Raw genomic sequence first — 17,884 nt, 5'->3', positions numbered from 1 at the left:
CATTAATATTTTGATGTTATTCTTGTACTTATATTTTTGTTGTCTAATGTTTGTATCTATATTGTTATTCCTTTCTGTTTATGTTGTTCCTATGTTTATTAATGTCACTTGTTTTTAGCTGATTTTATTAAGTTTTGATATAAGGCACTAATAAAGGAAAAAAAATCGATGGTAAATTATTTGGCATCACTAGTAGGTACCCAACTACCAACTAATTAATGCATTTAGTACTTCTACGAGGGTAGGCACGTTCCCAGAAAATATTCAAGTAAGGCACTAATATGTTCCAAAATTACCAGTAAATTCATTTGTTCGTCTTATTTATTTATTTTTCGATAAAAACTTGCTGAGTTAGTAAGTGAAAAATAGCTGTAAACATCTAGAAAGTCAAAAGTCATACTAATTATATTTATCAAGGCACTGTAAACTGCAAATATATCGAATACACGATGGTTAAGCTAACAAAACAAGAAAAAAAGGAACTTAAGTTGAAAAAAGCTGAAGAATTGAAAAAAGCGCAAGAAAAGGAAAAAATACAAAGAAAGAAAGTAAGTTTTTTTTTATTTATGCTTGCCCAAAAAGGATTTACATAAATACCACATTGAAAAAAAGAATAATGACAGCTAAAAACAATGTAGGTATTAATGAACCTCGGCAATATCATTATAATCATTAATAAAACTATTGTATCGATCTCGTTTTTACTGTAACCAATATATTAACACATTAAAACAGAGATAAAGAACCATTTAGAGAACGTAATATAGAAGTCTAGGCATCTACAGAGCTTATGACCTCTCATTGGCTGGTTTAAGTGGCCACTTAATAGGGATGCATGATTATTTGTAGATATACAATGTTAATTATAAAATTACTATGAATTATTAATAACAAATTGCCATGTATTATTATATAACTTTTCAGCAATCCATTTTTTTAATTGTATAAATTTTTATTTTTCATATTTTTCTATTATTATTTTGTATATTGTTTTGATTATTATGTATAATGTTTAATATGTTTAAAAATGTTTTTGATTTATATATAGAAGAGTCCCGACTTAACACGGAATTTTCTAAATAGTCGGGACATAAAAAAATATAATTGTGCTTTATGATAAAATTGTGTATTTTGTGCATTAAATAAAAAAATTAAAAAAACAGCCAATGACGGGCTGTAGATGCCTAGACTTCTATATTACCTTTACTAAATTGTTCTTCATCTCTGTTGTAATGTGTTAATATTAACCGCTCCCTAGGAAGTTGAATCTAGTCTTGGACAAACTCAAAATATTGTTGGTAACCAATATAGCTGTGGCTTGGATCTATAAGGGTAGATGTCGTAATATTACAGGAGAGGAATGATTTAATCATTTTGTGGCGTTATAATAAATTGAGTGACGTCTTTGATAACAAATATAAAAAAAAACATTACCACACATATATGAGTGCATAAAGTAAGTAAATATATAAGTTTGTTAATTGACATAGACCCTTTACAAAATGGTGGCAAAAAAATAATCTGACATTGGCCCTTGATCTGAGCCACACATTATTAATACGAGCCCATTATTTTGAAAGTTGTAGGAGTCATTATGCTAGACTGTTAGGCCGTTTTCACACCACAATAAAAGCCCATCCGGCCCGGTAAAATAACATAGGGTGGATTGACTTTTTTCGTATTATAATTAGTTTTTTTATATTTTTTTTATATTTTTTTCTCAATAAATTTCATAATACAGAATTCTATACATATCTACTTTTATACATCTAGTAAATGTTATCACCGTAACACTCCAATAAAGAGACTAACTCTTGTGCTTGGAGAGTGACTTACACTGTTGTAGTTGTTTATTTATAAGAGTTTATATAATTTTGAATATACGAGTTTATGAAAAAAAAAAAGAGTATTGAAAGAAAAAAACATAAAATAATAACACATTCATACTAATTAACATTTAATGCAGTTTTTACACGTGTTCAAAAAATTTCTTGAGATTTACTTTAAATTAATTTTATTGATAAATTATTTTTAATTGTTTTAAGTTCATTGGTATTTAGTTTGTAAAACGATTTTGTTTATTTAATGACAGGTAAACGCACTAACCGTGTATGCTAATATTTGCTATCTTGATGCCAATAAGGAACTCTTAGATCATATAGAGCATTTGCAGAATCAAAGCATGCGTTTATTTTCAATCTAAAAAAATATGACTATGTATCACGAAAGGTCGCTTCGACTTCAGGTGGCTTCGTTTATATCTGCGCCATAAACTTTTAATCTCTCTCACTTTTTTATAATATTCCTTACAACCCTCGCTCTCCAAAATATCTTCCTGAGAATTTCAATTACTTTTCTGATCATCGTCTTTCGCTTCGCTCTTCTCAGGAGAGAACATTTTTCGTTCCTCAACATAGCTTATCATTTTTCAGCTACTCCTTTTCTGTCCAAGTCGCTAGACTTTAGAATGAGCTACCTTTTCATATAAAAAATGCACCTTCTCTAGTAACCTTTAAGAAACGCCCGGAACATTATTATGTATCCTTAGAAACCTAAACTTCCTGTATTTTTTTTGTTTTTTTGTATATTTTTATACATTTTCTTTCCTCGGTTCCTCTTTCTCTCGCCTTCCAATTTCACTATCTTATTCCACATTCATCATCCTTCAATATGTTTAACATAATGTATTAAAAAAAAAAAAATATTTGCAAGCCTTATCTCCCCATTAAAAAACAGTTGTTGATTGAAATTAATTACGTTTTTTTCTTGATATATATAAATATATATTCTTGGTTTTTTAATACACATTATTGATCAACTCTTCTTTTAACCAGTCTGTTTTTCGGTCAGCTGGAATATATTGCTTTTAGCAGTAAGTCCGCCAAAGTACTAGTATTCTTTCTACTTAAAGATTTAAACAAATAAATTGCCCGTAAACCACGAGGTCGACTAATCCCCGCTCATTTTCCTTTTGAATTTTTTCTCCCGAGTAGAATCTAAATAAAATAAACGAAAAAAATAACAATTTATATCCACCCACCCTTATCTTACCGGGCCGTGTGGATTGGGGCGATACGTGTGAAATCGGTCTCAGAATGAAATATATATATTTGGGATACGAACAAACTTATGAAACGAACGAATGATACTCGTAATTCGAATTCAAAATTAAAATTATTTATTCTCAAAGTAACATAACAAATAACAAAGGATTTAAGACGTTAAATTGGAACTTTATATCAAACCAAGAATCCTTGAGCAATGGTTCGACATTATTAAGGTATAATACTCTCTAATAGCAAGAGTATTTGCCTCTTAAACATAGTTTCACTAATGTGAAAGATGTCGATCTCCAAAGTGATAATGTTCAGCTGCTTGACTGCTCTTCCAATCGGCATGACCAGAGGCAGGTTGGTTCTCGAAACCGGGAGGTAAAACAGTCTGTGCTGACGCTGTCGGAGATAGCCATAAATGAGGAAATTAGTAAAAGGTTTTTCTGAACTCTTCATTTGAAAAAAATCGTTGATGTCTTTCTCTCGAAAAGAATTAAAATAGCTTTCTTTTGAACAGGGCATAAACATTCAAATTCTTTCTCTTTATACAACATTTTTCGAAATCCGACACCTCGGTATCTATCTGAGAATTCCGTTTAACTATACAATCATGGACTAGCACTTTGCTCATCTAATGAGAGAACTAACAAAAATTGGACCTTTCGGATTAAACAACGCTGTGATGGATATTTGACCGACATTATCTTTAAAACGTCAAATATAATTTAATATGACATAAAAGTATCCATTTTATGTTAAATAAAATTTGTTTTATTTGTTAAGTTCCAAGTTTATTTCTTATTGAATGACCCTTTACCAACTCTGTTGTGTCAGTTAATGTTTTCACGTGTACAATATAATTTTAGAAAAATTAAGAAATCCCTTTTTAAAAAAAAATAATTACATTTGTGTTATGGTTATATTTTTAGCGATCTGGCAACATTTCGCGGCGACTTAAAGCATGCGCGCGGTGAAAATGGGGCAAGGTGGAGGGATTTTTGGACAAAATCCGATGTATTCAAATATGATTCTACGCTCCTTCTGGACTATTCTTAATTCTTATGATTTCATCATAAGAAATAATCCTTTATTGATTTTTTTTTTCATTTTAGGCTCAAATCAAACATGAAGAAGATATGTTGGAGCTTAGTAAATCAAAAATGGATAGATCATGGAGACATTTCATGATCAAACTAAAATTACCACTTTACTGCGAAGAGGTTAAGGTTTGTGAACAAATATCAAATTATATGCATGACTTTGCGCAATTTTGTTACATATTCCAAAATTTAAATAGTATTAATGCTAGAACAGCGTCATTCACAGTTTACGAAATTTGACCGAAGTATTGCTGCGATTAAGTAAATTTTGTGATGCGATATATTAAAAGGGTGGCATTTTATTATTGGTAAGATTCTACCTTTCAAACAGACAATTTGGAGCTTATTTGATCGCGTGATGGACAAGAAGGATAACATCTTGAAAGAACTTCAGAACCAAATGCGGGACGCGGACTATCAGCAGATATTAAGTTTGGCAGCATTCAGTGACTCTGTTCATTCCCAGTTAGGTATATAATTTTGTTTCTATTAATGTAATTTCCACATTTATAATCTGAATCTCCAAGTGTTTTAAATTTCGGTTTGTAAATACAGTATGTTATAAAAATGAACATCTATAATATTAATATTCTAGAACTGATTGTTCGTGTCGGTTAATTATACTCTCGCTTAGGACTTTGACCCTTATTATCGTGATATCAACGCTAAATCGGGATCATTTTTGTCTGTTAAAATTTAATATTCGAACGGAATAATAATTATCTCTCCATATTTGTATTAATATTTTCCCAAGTTAATTTTTTAAATAAACCACGAGAATGCATTTTTTCAACTTTTATTATCACAATAACATTTACCTCTAAATTGTATTTTTAATTTACCGCGAAAATATGTTTTTTAGTTCAAATTCAAATTATTATTTTTTAATGCAATGAGAATATTCTTCAATCCCTTTTTATGATTTAAAGACCATATTTGAGGGTACTACTTGCAAACCCGGCAAAATCCATCTTTCTTTATTTTGAGCAAATCACAAAAATCTGATACATACCTAACTTCACCTTTTTTTCCAACTGAATTTTTTATTATAATCAGTAAATATTTTATCCGTAAGCAGTGATGACATAAGCATGATTATGTCAAGAAACAGTAGTGAAATATAAATTTAATTTGATTCATTACCAACTTTGCAATACTCAAGTAGAGGATATCGACTTTTTAACGAAGTCGATAGTTTAAAAGTCAAGTCTTACAAATTAAGCCGTATTTTTAACTGACAATGTTAAAACTATTGTAAAAAATTGTATTCTGCATAAGTTTCAATTAATATCTCACTTTTTTTACATTTTGGATTTTGCCGGATTTGCATTGTTTTTATTTTTATTGCGAAAATAACTAACACGATAATACGTAAATAAGCAATCAAAATAGTAATAATATGTATTATACCTTCATAATATTTATATTTGAATTGTTCGTCTTGAAGAATATGTTAACATAATGGCAGGTAAATTTTCAGAACAGTTCCACGTATGCTTGGCAGACATGGGGGAGAAATACGCTAAGGATGCAGCCAAGTTAAGGGAGCGGGGAGAAAAGGATATGAGCAATGTTCAGGATATGAAGCAGAAGGCCGAGTGGAGTATGGCTATTCTACGCTGGGCCATGCAAAGTCAGGCTTTAGAGACCAGTGACCATTTTCAGGGAGAAGCAGTTGTCAAGTATTACGAAAAAGACCTAATGGTGAACAGCATTTCCTACATTCAGTGCCATTTCCAGGAGATTATTGTAGAGTAACGATTGAAAACACTTTACCTGCAGCTCAATCACAAATAACTATCGACGTGCTTAAAAACATGCTAAGCATTTGAGCGATCACAATGAACAATAATGTACATTATCTTAGGTTATCGCAGTCATAAGTCAACGCGTGTGTAATCTCCAAGTCAACGCTTATGTCGGTTTGTTTTTTGTTTTTCTCGTAAATAAATACAGTTCACTTGCGAAAAATCAACGTTTACTGAAAATATAATGCAATATAATATTACATTTGCAAAATAGCAAGGAGTACCTATTTAATAAAAACTATTGGAAATTAAATTACAATTACGACTGCGACTACTTTTCTTGACATTTGGCTTGCCAACCACCGGCTAAATGCAATAAATAGCAAGATAAATAATAAATAAATAAATATAAATAGCAGTTTTAGAATATTTTTCATATTTGCGCCAGTGAAATTCAAATATGTGATTGCGCAGCAGGATTATACGTCGCGAAACGTAAATATTTTGACAGTTAATATTAGGTGTTCACGGATGTTGCATTGTGATCGCGAATACGATAAACAACCATGCTGAGAAATTGTTATCAGGTCGCTTATTAGCACGTCGATAGTTATTTGTGACTGAGCTACTGGGAAGATCGCTTTTCGTGGACATCTGATTAATATGAAATCAAAGTAATATAGATGTTGCTTCGGGCATTATTGTGAAATAAAAAAAAACGATTATTACAATTGTTAAAGGTATTTATTACAACACAATAGGTGAATAATTACGGGACTTTGGTATCTAAAGTAACAAACAAGGATAGGCAAACGTATTTATATTTATGATAATCGTCAGATCGTTCGAAGTATTTCCGAGTCGTCGCTTTGACACTACACAGAGATAATTTGTCGAAGAAATAAGTTGTTTTTGGCTTGTAGTTTTTGGGTGGTAAAAATAACTAGATATGGTAAATCAATTGGCAATGACTAAAAATTAACTGAGAATTCCAGGAAATTATTGATATTTAAAACATCGTAAAGATATCATTTTTACTTACATCATTTTATTATTATTCATAGTAGATAATTTTTCATCACTAAAATACTACATTTTAAGTTTAATTTAACGTTGCCAATAATTGAATTATGCCTACATACAAGGATAAACGTGACATTTCTTTTTTTAAAGTTTAATTCAACAAAAACTTTTACGCGACACTTTTCCCCAAACAAATTTTAAATTTGATGTTTTGATTTGTCGAAAACGTAGCCAATAAATCAATATGTACCGAAGACGATTTGTTTGTTAATACATTTTCATTATCAGTCATATAATGGTGTTTGCCACGTTCTTAATTAGTTTGATTACAATAAAAATAATTACATATTTATTGTACTTATATATTGTTATAATAATATAATACTTATGATTTTTATAATCAGAATTTTTAAAACCATTACACGAGGCTGACAAATTTAATAACTTTGATCAATTTAGGTACTAAGTATTGCTTTTTTAACAATAAAAGTAAAACTTTGTACCCCAAATTTTATTGTTTACAAATCAACGTTGTTTTTATTTTAATTCCATTTACTTTTTTAAAACTAATTAAATAAAATTAATATTTATTTATTAACTATAAACTCATGATTAACTTTTACCCGTGGCTTTGCTTACGTGGTAAAATGGAGAAATTTTTCAGGTTTTTTTTAATTTTTAATTTTTTAAATTTTTTTTCTTTGAAAATTTATTTATAAACCCTTGCGGATTATTACATTTATTTTACATAAAATAATATATACATTTTTCATTTATACTCTGTTGTTCAAAATAATATTTTTTATATCTTTTAAAAAGTTTGTCTGAGTCTTTTGTTTAGTTTTGTCTGGTAGTTTATTGTATAATTTCAGTCCCTGGTTCATTAGTCTTGACTGTCCTTGTCTTGTTTTAGAAAGTTGTGTATGGTATTTGTCTGATATTCTCGTATTATGTCCATGTTGACTACAATTTTTTACAAGTTTTAGTTCTTCGTCTACAATTACATTAGTGGCTAATTTATGGATAAATTTTAATGATTCTAGTTGAAAGAGTTCAGTTATATTTAATTGCTTAGTTTGTACAAAAAGTTCTCTAGTTGCAGTTAGATAGGGAAGGTCATATACTAACTTTAATATTTTATTTTGTTGTCTTTGTAGTATGTTTATGTCATTTTGATATCCTGCTCCCCATAGTAGTTGCGTGTAACATATTTTAGTTTTTTAACATATTTTAGTTATTAATTAGTTGTGTCTTTCATCATTTAGAGTTTTTGTTTATCATAAAGAAATTACCCAATTGAAGGGCATATTTTATCGGGATTGAAAGTTGCCAACGCCGTGATTATGAACGCTATCTTCTTCTGAACATATTGAGGCGGTACACTTAACTTCTGTACTATCTTTATCTACCTCGGTACGTTCTACCGACTTGCTATATCGACGTCATATGATCGAATCCAACCAATGCACGACTCCGAAAATTAAGTCCACGTTATATAATTTAGAAGGTAGATTTACTTTCATATCAGATCTCTACAAAGAGGTATGGATTGATCTGTTTTAGCTACACAATGATCGAAAGGAATTAAAGAATATGTTGGAAGGTAGATTTACTTTCATGTCAAATCTCTACAAAGAGGTATGGATTGATCTGTTTTAGCTACACAATGATCGAGAGGAATTAGAGAATATGTTGGAAGGTAGATTTACTTTCATATCAGATCTCTACAATAAGGTATGGATTGATCTGTTTTAGCTACACAATGATCGAGAGGAATTAGAGAATATGTTGGAAGGTAGATTTACTTTCATATCAGATCTCTACAAAGAGGTATGGATTGATCTGTTTTAGCTACACAATGATCGAGAGGAATTAGAGAATATGTTGGAAGGTAGATTTACTTTCATATCAGATCTCTACAAAGAGGTACTAAAAGAATACTTTTCCAAGACTTTAGAAAACAGAAAGAAATTAGAGAAACTAAGACCAAAGGATGCAATGATGACCAAAATAATAATTATGCAAGAGCGCCGAATGGGAGAAAACATAGTAAGTATTTTTTGGGCATTTTTGCGATAGTATATTTAGAACCAGATATCGGGACACTACCAACATAAGTAATTTATATCATTTACATTTTCTACACGTATTGAATAACTATTTTAGTAAAATCTAGTGATAGTTAAATTAGTTTTTTTTTTAAAACACAATTATTCTCGTTTTTTCTCTTATTCTATGGCTTTTTTTTATGAAGTTTTTATTCAAAATATTACGATGTGTCGTTCTTTTAGGTGTCGCTGAAGCGGTTGAGGCAAGAGTTCCAGTCGTATGAGGATGGTACTGTGATGGCAAGTATCAGGGAAAATTACAAGAAGAACAGGGATGCATATTGTATTGCCAAGAACAAAGTGAACTCTGATTTAAAACTGGACAAAAACCAGTTTACAGAATTAGTTCAAATTAGTAATGAAGTTGAAAAGGTTGGATTTACTGTTTTTTAAATATGAAATTACATAGGTGCGAAGGTTTTCACGGTCACTGTTATCAATATTATGTATCTTTTTTGGGTGATACCGTGTATGTTGGATTTGATCCGACGTTTCGGCTACCATTGCAGGAGCCATCTTCAGGGAAAACTGTGTGTTTTATAAAGAAATGTATGTGTTTATGTACTAGTAATTTGTACCGTGTCACAGTCAGCAGTAGGCACATTTCTAGTTTTGTAGGAAAGAATAATTATGTTTATGTACTAGTAATTTGTACTGTGTCGCAGCCGGCAGTAGGCACATATCTATTCGTTTTTGTCATATGTAGTGCTGGGAACCATGTTGAATTTAATTTAAGCCCGTCGTCATTGTTTATATTATCTGGATGTCTGTGTATTTCAATTGCCTCTTTTATTATTCGTGCACTATAATTACTAGGTTTATGTAGAATTTTTGGTTCAAAGGCGAAAAAATACACGAATCCAACATACACGGTATCACCCAAAAAAGATACATTATATGAAATTACATGTTTAGTAAATTTGCGGATAGTGGACAAGGTTATATAAATAACGAAAATATAAAAGTAAATCTTTATATATGGCACTTTTATATTTTGTTATTGTAAAATTCAATTTTTACGTGTATTTTCAATGGAAATTTTACAAAAATGTACACAGTATTGATTGTAACAAATACCACAACCGTATAATTTAAGTCATTTTCACAAAATGGTGTCCAAAACGTACACTATTTTGTGAAAAGGACCTAAGTTATATTGTCGTAGTATTTGTTACAATGAATAAAGTGTAATGTTTCCACAAATCAAGTTTTGTAAAGTTTCCATTGAAAATGAACGTAAAAATGGCATTTTTCAATAAAAAAATATGAAAGCGCCGCGCCATCTATGAATTTAAAAAAATCGTTTAAAATCACATAAATTTCGACTACCATCATCATCACTAATTAAGGGCCGTTTTCACAAAGCGAAATATCTGCAAAAAGTAAAAATTTCAGAAGATTTTTTTTACTATAAAAAAATCACTACTAGGATTTCAACAAAAACATAAATACTGTTTTATTTTGTAGAAAAAACATACCTTGTAGCTTTTATTTACTTAATTTCATCAAGAAAATAGAAAAGGTATATGTAGGCAAATAAAATATAACAAAAAAACCGTAATTCTAAGATTTCATGTTTAAGTAAATTTACATGTCATATCCTAACTTTTATACATTCCTATCATTAAACATATAGAATAGTTTTTGTGAAAATTTTAAAAGTTTGGATTTTTTAAATGAATAGTTACGCTTCATCTATAATATTGATTTCCAGTACATAAATTACGACGTAGAATGTTTATAAAACAGTGTTTTTGTTTTTGTTAATATCTTGGTTGTTATTTTTTATCATAAATAAACCTCCTGAAAATTGTACTTTTTGTAGATATTTTACTTTGTGAAAACAGTCCTCAATTGGTGATGAACGAAAGTAAGTCAAAAGTGATGGTATTTGAAAGGGTAGGTGAAATTACTGATTGCATAACAACTTTAAATAACGAATGTTTTGAACAAGTAGAAGAATTTGTGAAAAATGTTTACAAGAGATGGAAGAGTAGAAAAATATGTTGAAAGGAGAGTAAATGCGGACAGGAAAATTATCGGCGTACTCAGCACAGTAATCTAAAAAAAAAATATGTCAATCGAAGCTAGAATTGTTAGCAAAGGAGTTTAATTTTTAAAACTTTTGTATGGAAGTGAAACATGGAACTGGCAGACGAAGGATGAAAGCAGATAAACGCGACCTCTTAGACGAATGTGTGGGAAATCAATGTATGGCAGCATTACGAATGATAAAATCAGTCGAGAGTGAAACACGAGAGTGAAAGGGTCAGTGAGACGTTCGGTCTGTGGAACGAATGGTTGACGAAAGAATAGTAAAATGTATTTAATATATGGCAAGAATGAATGGTAACGTAAGACGAGGACGACTAAAGAAGACGTGGCATGATCAGGATAATCAAAATCCTAAATCTAGTCATGTCAAAAGCAGAGACCACCGAAAGTCATGTATAACAATAAATATAAACGCGGAAGAAGCTAGGGATGTTCGTCAGGATAGGCGCGTGTGGCAGTCCATCCTCTCTGCCTACCATTGCAGAAAATGGCGTGATGGTTGTAGTAGCAAAACAACATGACGTTTTGCAAGGTAAAATGTACTCGGCCACTGGACTTAATACAATATGTCACAACAATAATATGTTAAACCTACTGAAAAAAGTATTTTCTGGAGGACATGTTTTACTTACCAATAACAATAAGCATGGATCTGAAAAGTGTTAATAAATATTGTACATGGAGGATATTAAAAAAAAAAAAAATGTAAATAGGTACAAAACTAACGAAATAATCGTACATTGAAAACATTGTTAGTTGTTACTTCATTTAGACTATGCGCTATGTCTTTTTTCATACTAAAAAAGCTGCTTCCAAGAGCGGGGAAATATTTTTTATTCAATAACTGGATTTCATTTTTTTCTGTTGGTGAATTTGGTGGACAAAAAAACAGTACCTACGCGAGGGACTATCTCATTATTCATTGGGAAACATAACTAAGCGTATTGTTGATAATATCGTGGAATTTTATTTTTTGTTTGTTTTGATGATAGTGGTTGACCGAAGTTCAGAAGAAATCGGATCAAATTATGACGGGCATGCGATTGTGCAGCAAGATGCAGACTTCCCTCGAGTCCTCCTGGGAAGGGAAAGATGACCAGCCGTTGTTCCTTTTCAACTTGACACCGAGGATGAATGAGGTACTTGGATCTGATCCAATTTTAGCTTATAATTATTTTACACCTTGTAGATAAAAAAAGATAAATAGGTACTGAAGACCATAAAGAAAAGAAAAATAGAGTACTTTGGGCATGTGATGAGAGGCGAAAAATATAACATTTTACAAGTCATTCTACAGGGAAGGATTGAAGGAAGACGTAGTGCAGGTAGAAGGCGCATCTTTTGGCCAAAGAACTTGCGTGACTGGTTCCATAGCAGCACTCAGTCCTTGTTCAGGGCAGCTGCTAACAAAGTGAGAGTTGCTACGATGATTTCCAACCTCCGCCGGGGAGAGGAAATATAAAACTGAGATATATGAGTTCAAGTTTTAATAAATAAATATATAAATAATCAATCTTCCTATTTTCAACAAATATGTTAAGAAAAACGTTTCGACCAAATTAAACGAGTAAGTTAAAAATATATATTATTTATTTTTCACAGACATTAAAACAATATGAGAGTTTAAAAAAAATTTGGGCACTAGTGTCTGAAGCAGATATTGTCAGAAAATCACTTTTAGATGAACGGAATCATCTAGTAAAGGTGAATTTGGAACTAGCGGAAATTTTCAAGTAAGTTCTTTTTAAAAAATCTTACTGTATTATGTATTTATGTAGATAGGTGATTCTTTAAAATGTGCATGTCGCACGGCGGATTGCCAAAAACTTATTAAATTTAGCATAAATAAAAATAAATTCCATCCGTTTATAAGAATATACTTGTACTCAACACGGTAGAATTTTTTTTTTTACTTAATTTATTATAGAAATTAATAAAAACAAATTAAAACCACTGAAAATCTAATTACCATTTGTATCCCAAATTCTAGATTTTAATTATCTTTTACAAAATATCAAAGATACATACTTAGAAGATCGGTTTTTTATTGCAAATTTGTTAAATAGAATAGTCAATATTGTTCTAAATTTAAAAAAAAATTCTACCCACACGCGTTTCCGGCTCGTTCTTGTACTAAATCGATCGGCGATGGTTCTTGTTCGCGAATCGTGTAGAATACATGTATCAAATAGTAGTTTTACCGCCATAAAAACTAATGGTTTTTGGAAAATACGCCTTTGTTTCAAAAATCACAAATTACCGTTGGTATTCCTAAAGGTAAGTATATGTATTGTTTAAACCAAAATATGGACCCAATCGTATTAAATTGGAATAATTTTCAGCAGATAAATATTACAAAACTACATGCTTTTTGCGGAGGGTGTAGTTTATGAAAATATCCCAAACTTTAATTACAGTTTATTTAATTGACATTATTTTAGCGTTTATTTCATACGAATGGTAATGAGAATTATTTAACGGTAATTATGTGAATCTTGTGTATAAACGATGATGTAATAACTTATATTTACATATAAGTTATTAATTTAAAAATACTTGGTACGTTTCCACTTATTTATTTGACCAATTAGTGCTTTCACCCCCTAATGGGCATCTTCAGTCTGGTGACAAGGACTGGATTCAACTCCCCAGGGAGCTGTTTATATTAACATATTACAATAGAGATGTAAAACATTTACGAGAAGGTAATATAGAAGTCTAGGTATCAATTAAATAATTCTTGCCAGCATAAATAAAGGTTTCAGCTCTTTAACTTCACAAACATCATCAGATGAAAGAATTGAAGGAATTTAGATGTTCAAATATTGGCAGAATGGGGAATGTTACACAGTGTGGAAAGTGGCCACTTAAACTAGTCATTGACAGGTCATGAGCCCTGTAGATGCCTAGACTTCCATATTACCTTCTCTTAAATGTTCTTCATCTCTGTTGTAATATGTTAAAAATAATATTATTATTATGAATTAAAATGCAGTTCCACTAAGAAACGTCAGCAAGAGAAACTCAATACAATAAAGTACACTCTAAAGAGTTCCATAAAAAAAAAATGTAAGTCTGCCTTAAATTAAGTGGTTTGGTGCATTTGCCTACCATGCTTGAGGTTCTGGGTTCAATTCCTGGGAGGATCAACATAAAATTAATATTAGCAATAAGGAGTTTTCACACTGCAATAATTTACTGTTCCAGTGCCTCGATTATGAATGCTATCTTCATCTGTATATATCGAGACGGTATACTTAACTTATGTACTATCTGTATCTTACCTAGTTATGTTCTACCTCATTGTCAAATCGACATCATATGATCGAAACAAGTTAATAGAATGACCGCAAACAATTAGTCCGCGTTCCTTACGTAATTAACATTTAAAATAGTTCTCATTTATATTTTAAATAGGCTTCTGTGATTAAAAGTGCTCACTTCAAAGCGATTATAAACTCAAAAAATGCTCGCTTGAACACGAATTTTGCATGACTTTTGGAAATCACCTACGTACGCTTAACGATCGTCTGTATGCATCTACTGATCGACGCCAATGCCGGCTCCTTTAACGTCTCGATACATATACTCGGAAATATAGTAAAACAGATGGAAAACATATAATAACCAAATTATTTTTTTAGAGTGTTAAATATAATCGGTGTCTGACGCCTAGATACTCTTATTTGTTAATAGTACAGCACCTAGCGAGATTATTTTCACATCTAGGCGTTTGTGTTTATTAAAATGACAGTTATTTCCGAATTTAATTCGAATTCAAAACTTACTTATTTCTCTATCATATTTTAAATAGGCTTTTAAGAAAAAAAGTGCCAACCTCAAAACGATTAAAATTTTTCATAAATCATAATTAAAGGAAAATTGCTTGGTGGAACCAAATTTTTGACACTTTTAATGCGTAGATCCACGTATCGAGGGATTCTAGACCCGTCGGTATAAAACGATGTACTTACATCAAAACTTGATGGTGGGGGATCGGTACTATACCTTTGTAGTCGGTCGGGAGACTTTTATCTTCAACTATGACGTCATATTGAAGCTATGTCATTTTAGAGCGTAGATATGTTTACCGTGACGTACGCTTCCCCTTGATTCATATCGATGTACCTACTCAAAACTTGAAGGTGGGGGGTCAGTAGTATATATTTATAATTGCAAGAGGGAATTTATTATTAACTATACCGTCAAGGTGAAGGTATTACGTCTTTATCTTCCCATCATAATCGAGACTCTGGACTGGGACCGGCAGTGTTAGACTGATCACTTTACCTTCCAGTAACAAATAATCAAGATAAACTTCTTGTACTTTTTCCCGCTATTTGTGGCCCATGCACTCTCGGAAGCAGATGTTGGATGATGATAATTTTATTATTAATTTATTTATATGGATTTATTTTTTCCGTTTATTTCCTCAATCGTGGAATTGTTGTTTGTTGTTTTTTGTTTATAAGATTTTGTATTATTTTGTATTTTAGAGAGTGGATGAAAAATCATAAAAATCAAGCAAATTCTCTATCAGTACCCGCTCCAGGACCTGGGACCGTCAGCGTTGTGGAAGCAGCCCACGAGTTCAGAAAAATTGCTTGTGGCGATATAAAATATATATAAAGCTATTGGTGCTTTAACTTAAATTAAAATTATACGTGAGATTTTTTTGTTTTGAAGTTTGAATTAACTCATAAAAGCCCACAGGTTAAAAAGTAACGCGAGTAGCTATGTGGGATAAAATAGACCCAGTTTAAAAAGTCGTTTTTTGGGCCCATTCCGTGGTTTTTTTCAATTGAAAAAAAATATTTAAATGTACTTTAAAGCAGTGAGATTTATTTGGTTTACAAAAATTCCAATAAAAACAAGACACAACATATTTTTCATCGATTACATATAAACACTAATAAAATACATAAAATTTTTATAAAATGAACAATTTAAATCATCAATGTTTGAGTATGTCCAAATGCTTGCAGAATGGCTGGATTTCCTCCCTAAGGAGTCATGAATGAGTTGTAAATATGAGTTATGAATTAACTACCTGGTAAAAGAAGAAGTATAAAAATTGGAAAATTGTTTTCAAGCGTTGCCTAGTAGGTGATTTGGTTCAGCCTTATGAATCTCACCCACGTGATAAAGGTTTCAGCTCTTTTACTTCACAAAAGTCAACAGATGGAAGAGTTGAGGAAATGTGGATGTTCAAACATGGGCAGAATGTTGAATGTTACACAGTGTGTAAAGTGGCCACTTAAACCAGCCAATGAGAGGTCATAAGCCCTGTAAATGCCTAGACTTACATATTCCCTTCTCAAAAATATTTTCCCTCTTTGTTGAATTTTTTAAAATATTAATCATTAATTATATTAAATTATTGTAAAAATTTATTCATTTATATTAAATTTATCTTATAAATACATATAAACATGAATAAAATACACATTTAAATAAAATTTACGATATTTATTATTTTAACGAAATTGTTGTTAAAAATTCATTCATTTTATAAACCTAACAAAAACAACAAATAAAATTTACGATATTAATTATTTAAACGAAATTGTTGTTAAAAATTCATCCATTTTATAAAACTAACAAAAACAACAAAAACAACAAATAAAACTTGCATCGAAATAAAACTAGCAGTGTAAATGATCAAAATTAAATCGCAGGAGTGGGGGAGAGGCTGGAAATTCTTGTTAATAATAAAGTCATCTTGTTTATACAGGTACTAGGATAACAATTTGACAGGCGTGTTCTGTATTGGTCCATGTGTAGAATATACACGTACTTCGATTACAAATCCTATAAAATTTCCTTCTAAAGAGTGAAAAGAGCTGTACACCTTATATTGCCCATAGAAAAATTTGTCAGTTACTAAAGCGTGAACGATTTCGGATGCATTGACTCGAAATCGAAATCCATTACCCTGAAACCAGAAATACGAAAAATTAGGGAGTATTGAGGTAATTACATCGCACTCCGAAATTTGAGACTTATAATTGAGGACCGTTTTAACAAAGCGAAATATCCACAAAATGTAAATTTTTCGGGAGAAGGTTTTTTCACGTTAAAAATAAAACTATTACGATTTTAAATAAATGAAATTACATTTTGTAGATATATAAAATCCTTATACATGTACTAAAAATCAACTATGTATAATCAGTAAAATTATTTATAAAAATGTTCTAAATTCACGAATTTTCACAAAAAAGAAATATCTACATATTTTTGTGATAGGAATGTATAGAAAACAGATTTATGTTGGGAATGAAATAAATTTACTTTTGCGTGAAATCACTTTAAACTGATTTTTTATGAAATTATGTCTACTGACATATCTAAGTACCTATGTAAATATACACATTTAGGTATTTACCCCATATATATTTTTTACATACATAATAACACAAATAAAGTGATAACAAAATGTATTTCATATAATATTATTTTATTATTATTATTATACTTCTTTTTTCTTGGCCGGAATCATGTTTTGTTTGTGATTTTTTTCGATTTAAAAAAACATAACACCCCAAAAAAATATGTTTATATTTCGCTTTGTGAAAACTCCATGTAGTGTAGATATTTCATTTTGTAAAAATTCACGATATTTGAACCGCTACAACTTCGCATATACATCGTTTTGTTAAAGTTTTATTTCACCAATCGATAAAGCTCACACTGAAGAACCCATTTCAATAAAAAAAAGGAATTTGTTAAATAAAAAACTTTTAATTGGTTTCTTTGATTTTTGAAAAAATAAATGTCTTAAACTATTTTATACA

The 17,884-nt window shown here is 30.5% G+C and overlaps 1 protein-coding gene across 2 annotated transcripts; it reads left to right on the top strand.

Annotated features, from left to right (window-relative positions):
* The first annotated feature begins 342 nt into the window (after positions 1-342).
* On the top strand, positions 343-16,513 carry LOC148272713 (dynein regulatory complex subunit 2-like). 2 transcript variants are annotated; one of them, XM_088239673.1, is made up of 10 exons: positions 343-548; positions 4,166-4,279; positions 4,485-4,623; positions 5,634-5,857; positions 8,776-8,973; positions 9,216-9,404; positions 12,080-12,226; positions 12,690-12,820; positions 15,584-15,751; positions 16,073-16,513. In XM_088239673.1, the coding sequence occupies exons 1-9, from the start codon at positions 450-452 to the stop codon at positions 15,714-15,716; spliced, it is 1,374 nt and encodes a 457-aa protein (XP_088095799.1). In that variant the 5' UTR covers positions 343-449; the 3' UTR covers positions 15,717-15,751; positions 16,073-16,513. The 2 variants fall into 2 exon arrangements, with proteins under 2 accessions (XP_088095799.1, XP_088095798.1); XM_088239672.1 differs by having other exon boundaries at positions 15,584-16,513.
* The last annotated feature ends 1,371 nt before the right edge of the window (positions 16,514-17,884 follow it).

The sequence above is a fragment of the Micrasema longulum genome, unplaced genomic scaffold (assembly GCF_059751315.1).
Source record: "Micrasema longulum isolate JH-2025_06_02 unplaced genomic scaffold, ASM5975131v1 h1tg002219l, whole genome shotgun sequence".
Classification (NCBI taxonomy): Eukaryota; Metazoa; Arthropoda; class Insecta; order Trichoptera; family Brachycentridae; genus Micrasema; species Micrasema longulum.
This window is presented reverse-complemented; position numbering and strand designations above follow the sequence as displayed.

Bases quoted from the DNA above. Each gene is read 5' to 3' on its own strand.
- LOC148272713 (XM_088239673.1), top strand. From the start codon at position 450: ATGGTTAAGCTAACAAAACAAGAAAAAAAGGAACTTAAGTTGAAAAAA. The intron at 5,858-8,775 runs GTGAACAGCATT...GATCTGTTTTAG, and splicing joins ATTACGAAAAAGACCTAATG to CTACACAATGATCGAGAGGA. The intron at 12,821-15,583 runs GTAAGTTCTTTT...TTTGTATTTTAG, and splicing joins GAACTAGCGGAAATTTTCAA to AGAGTGGATGAAAAATCATA.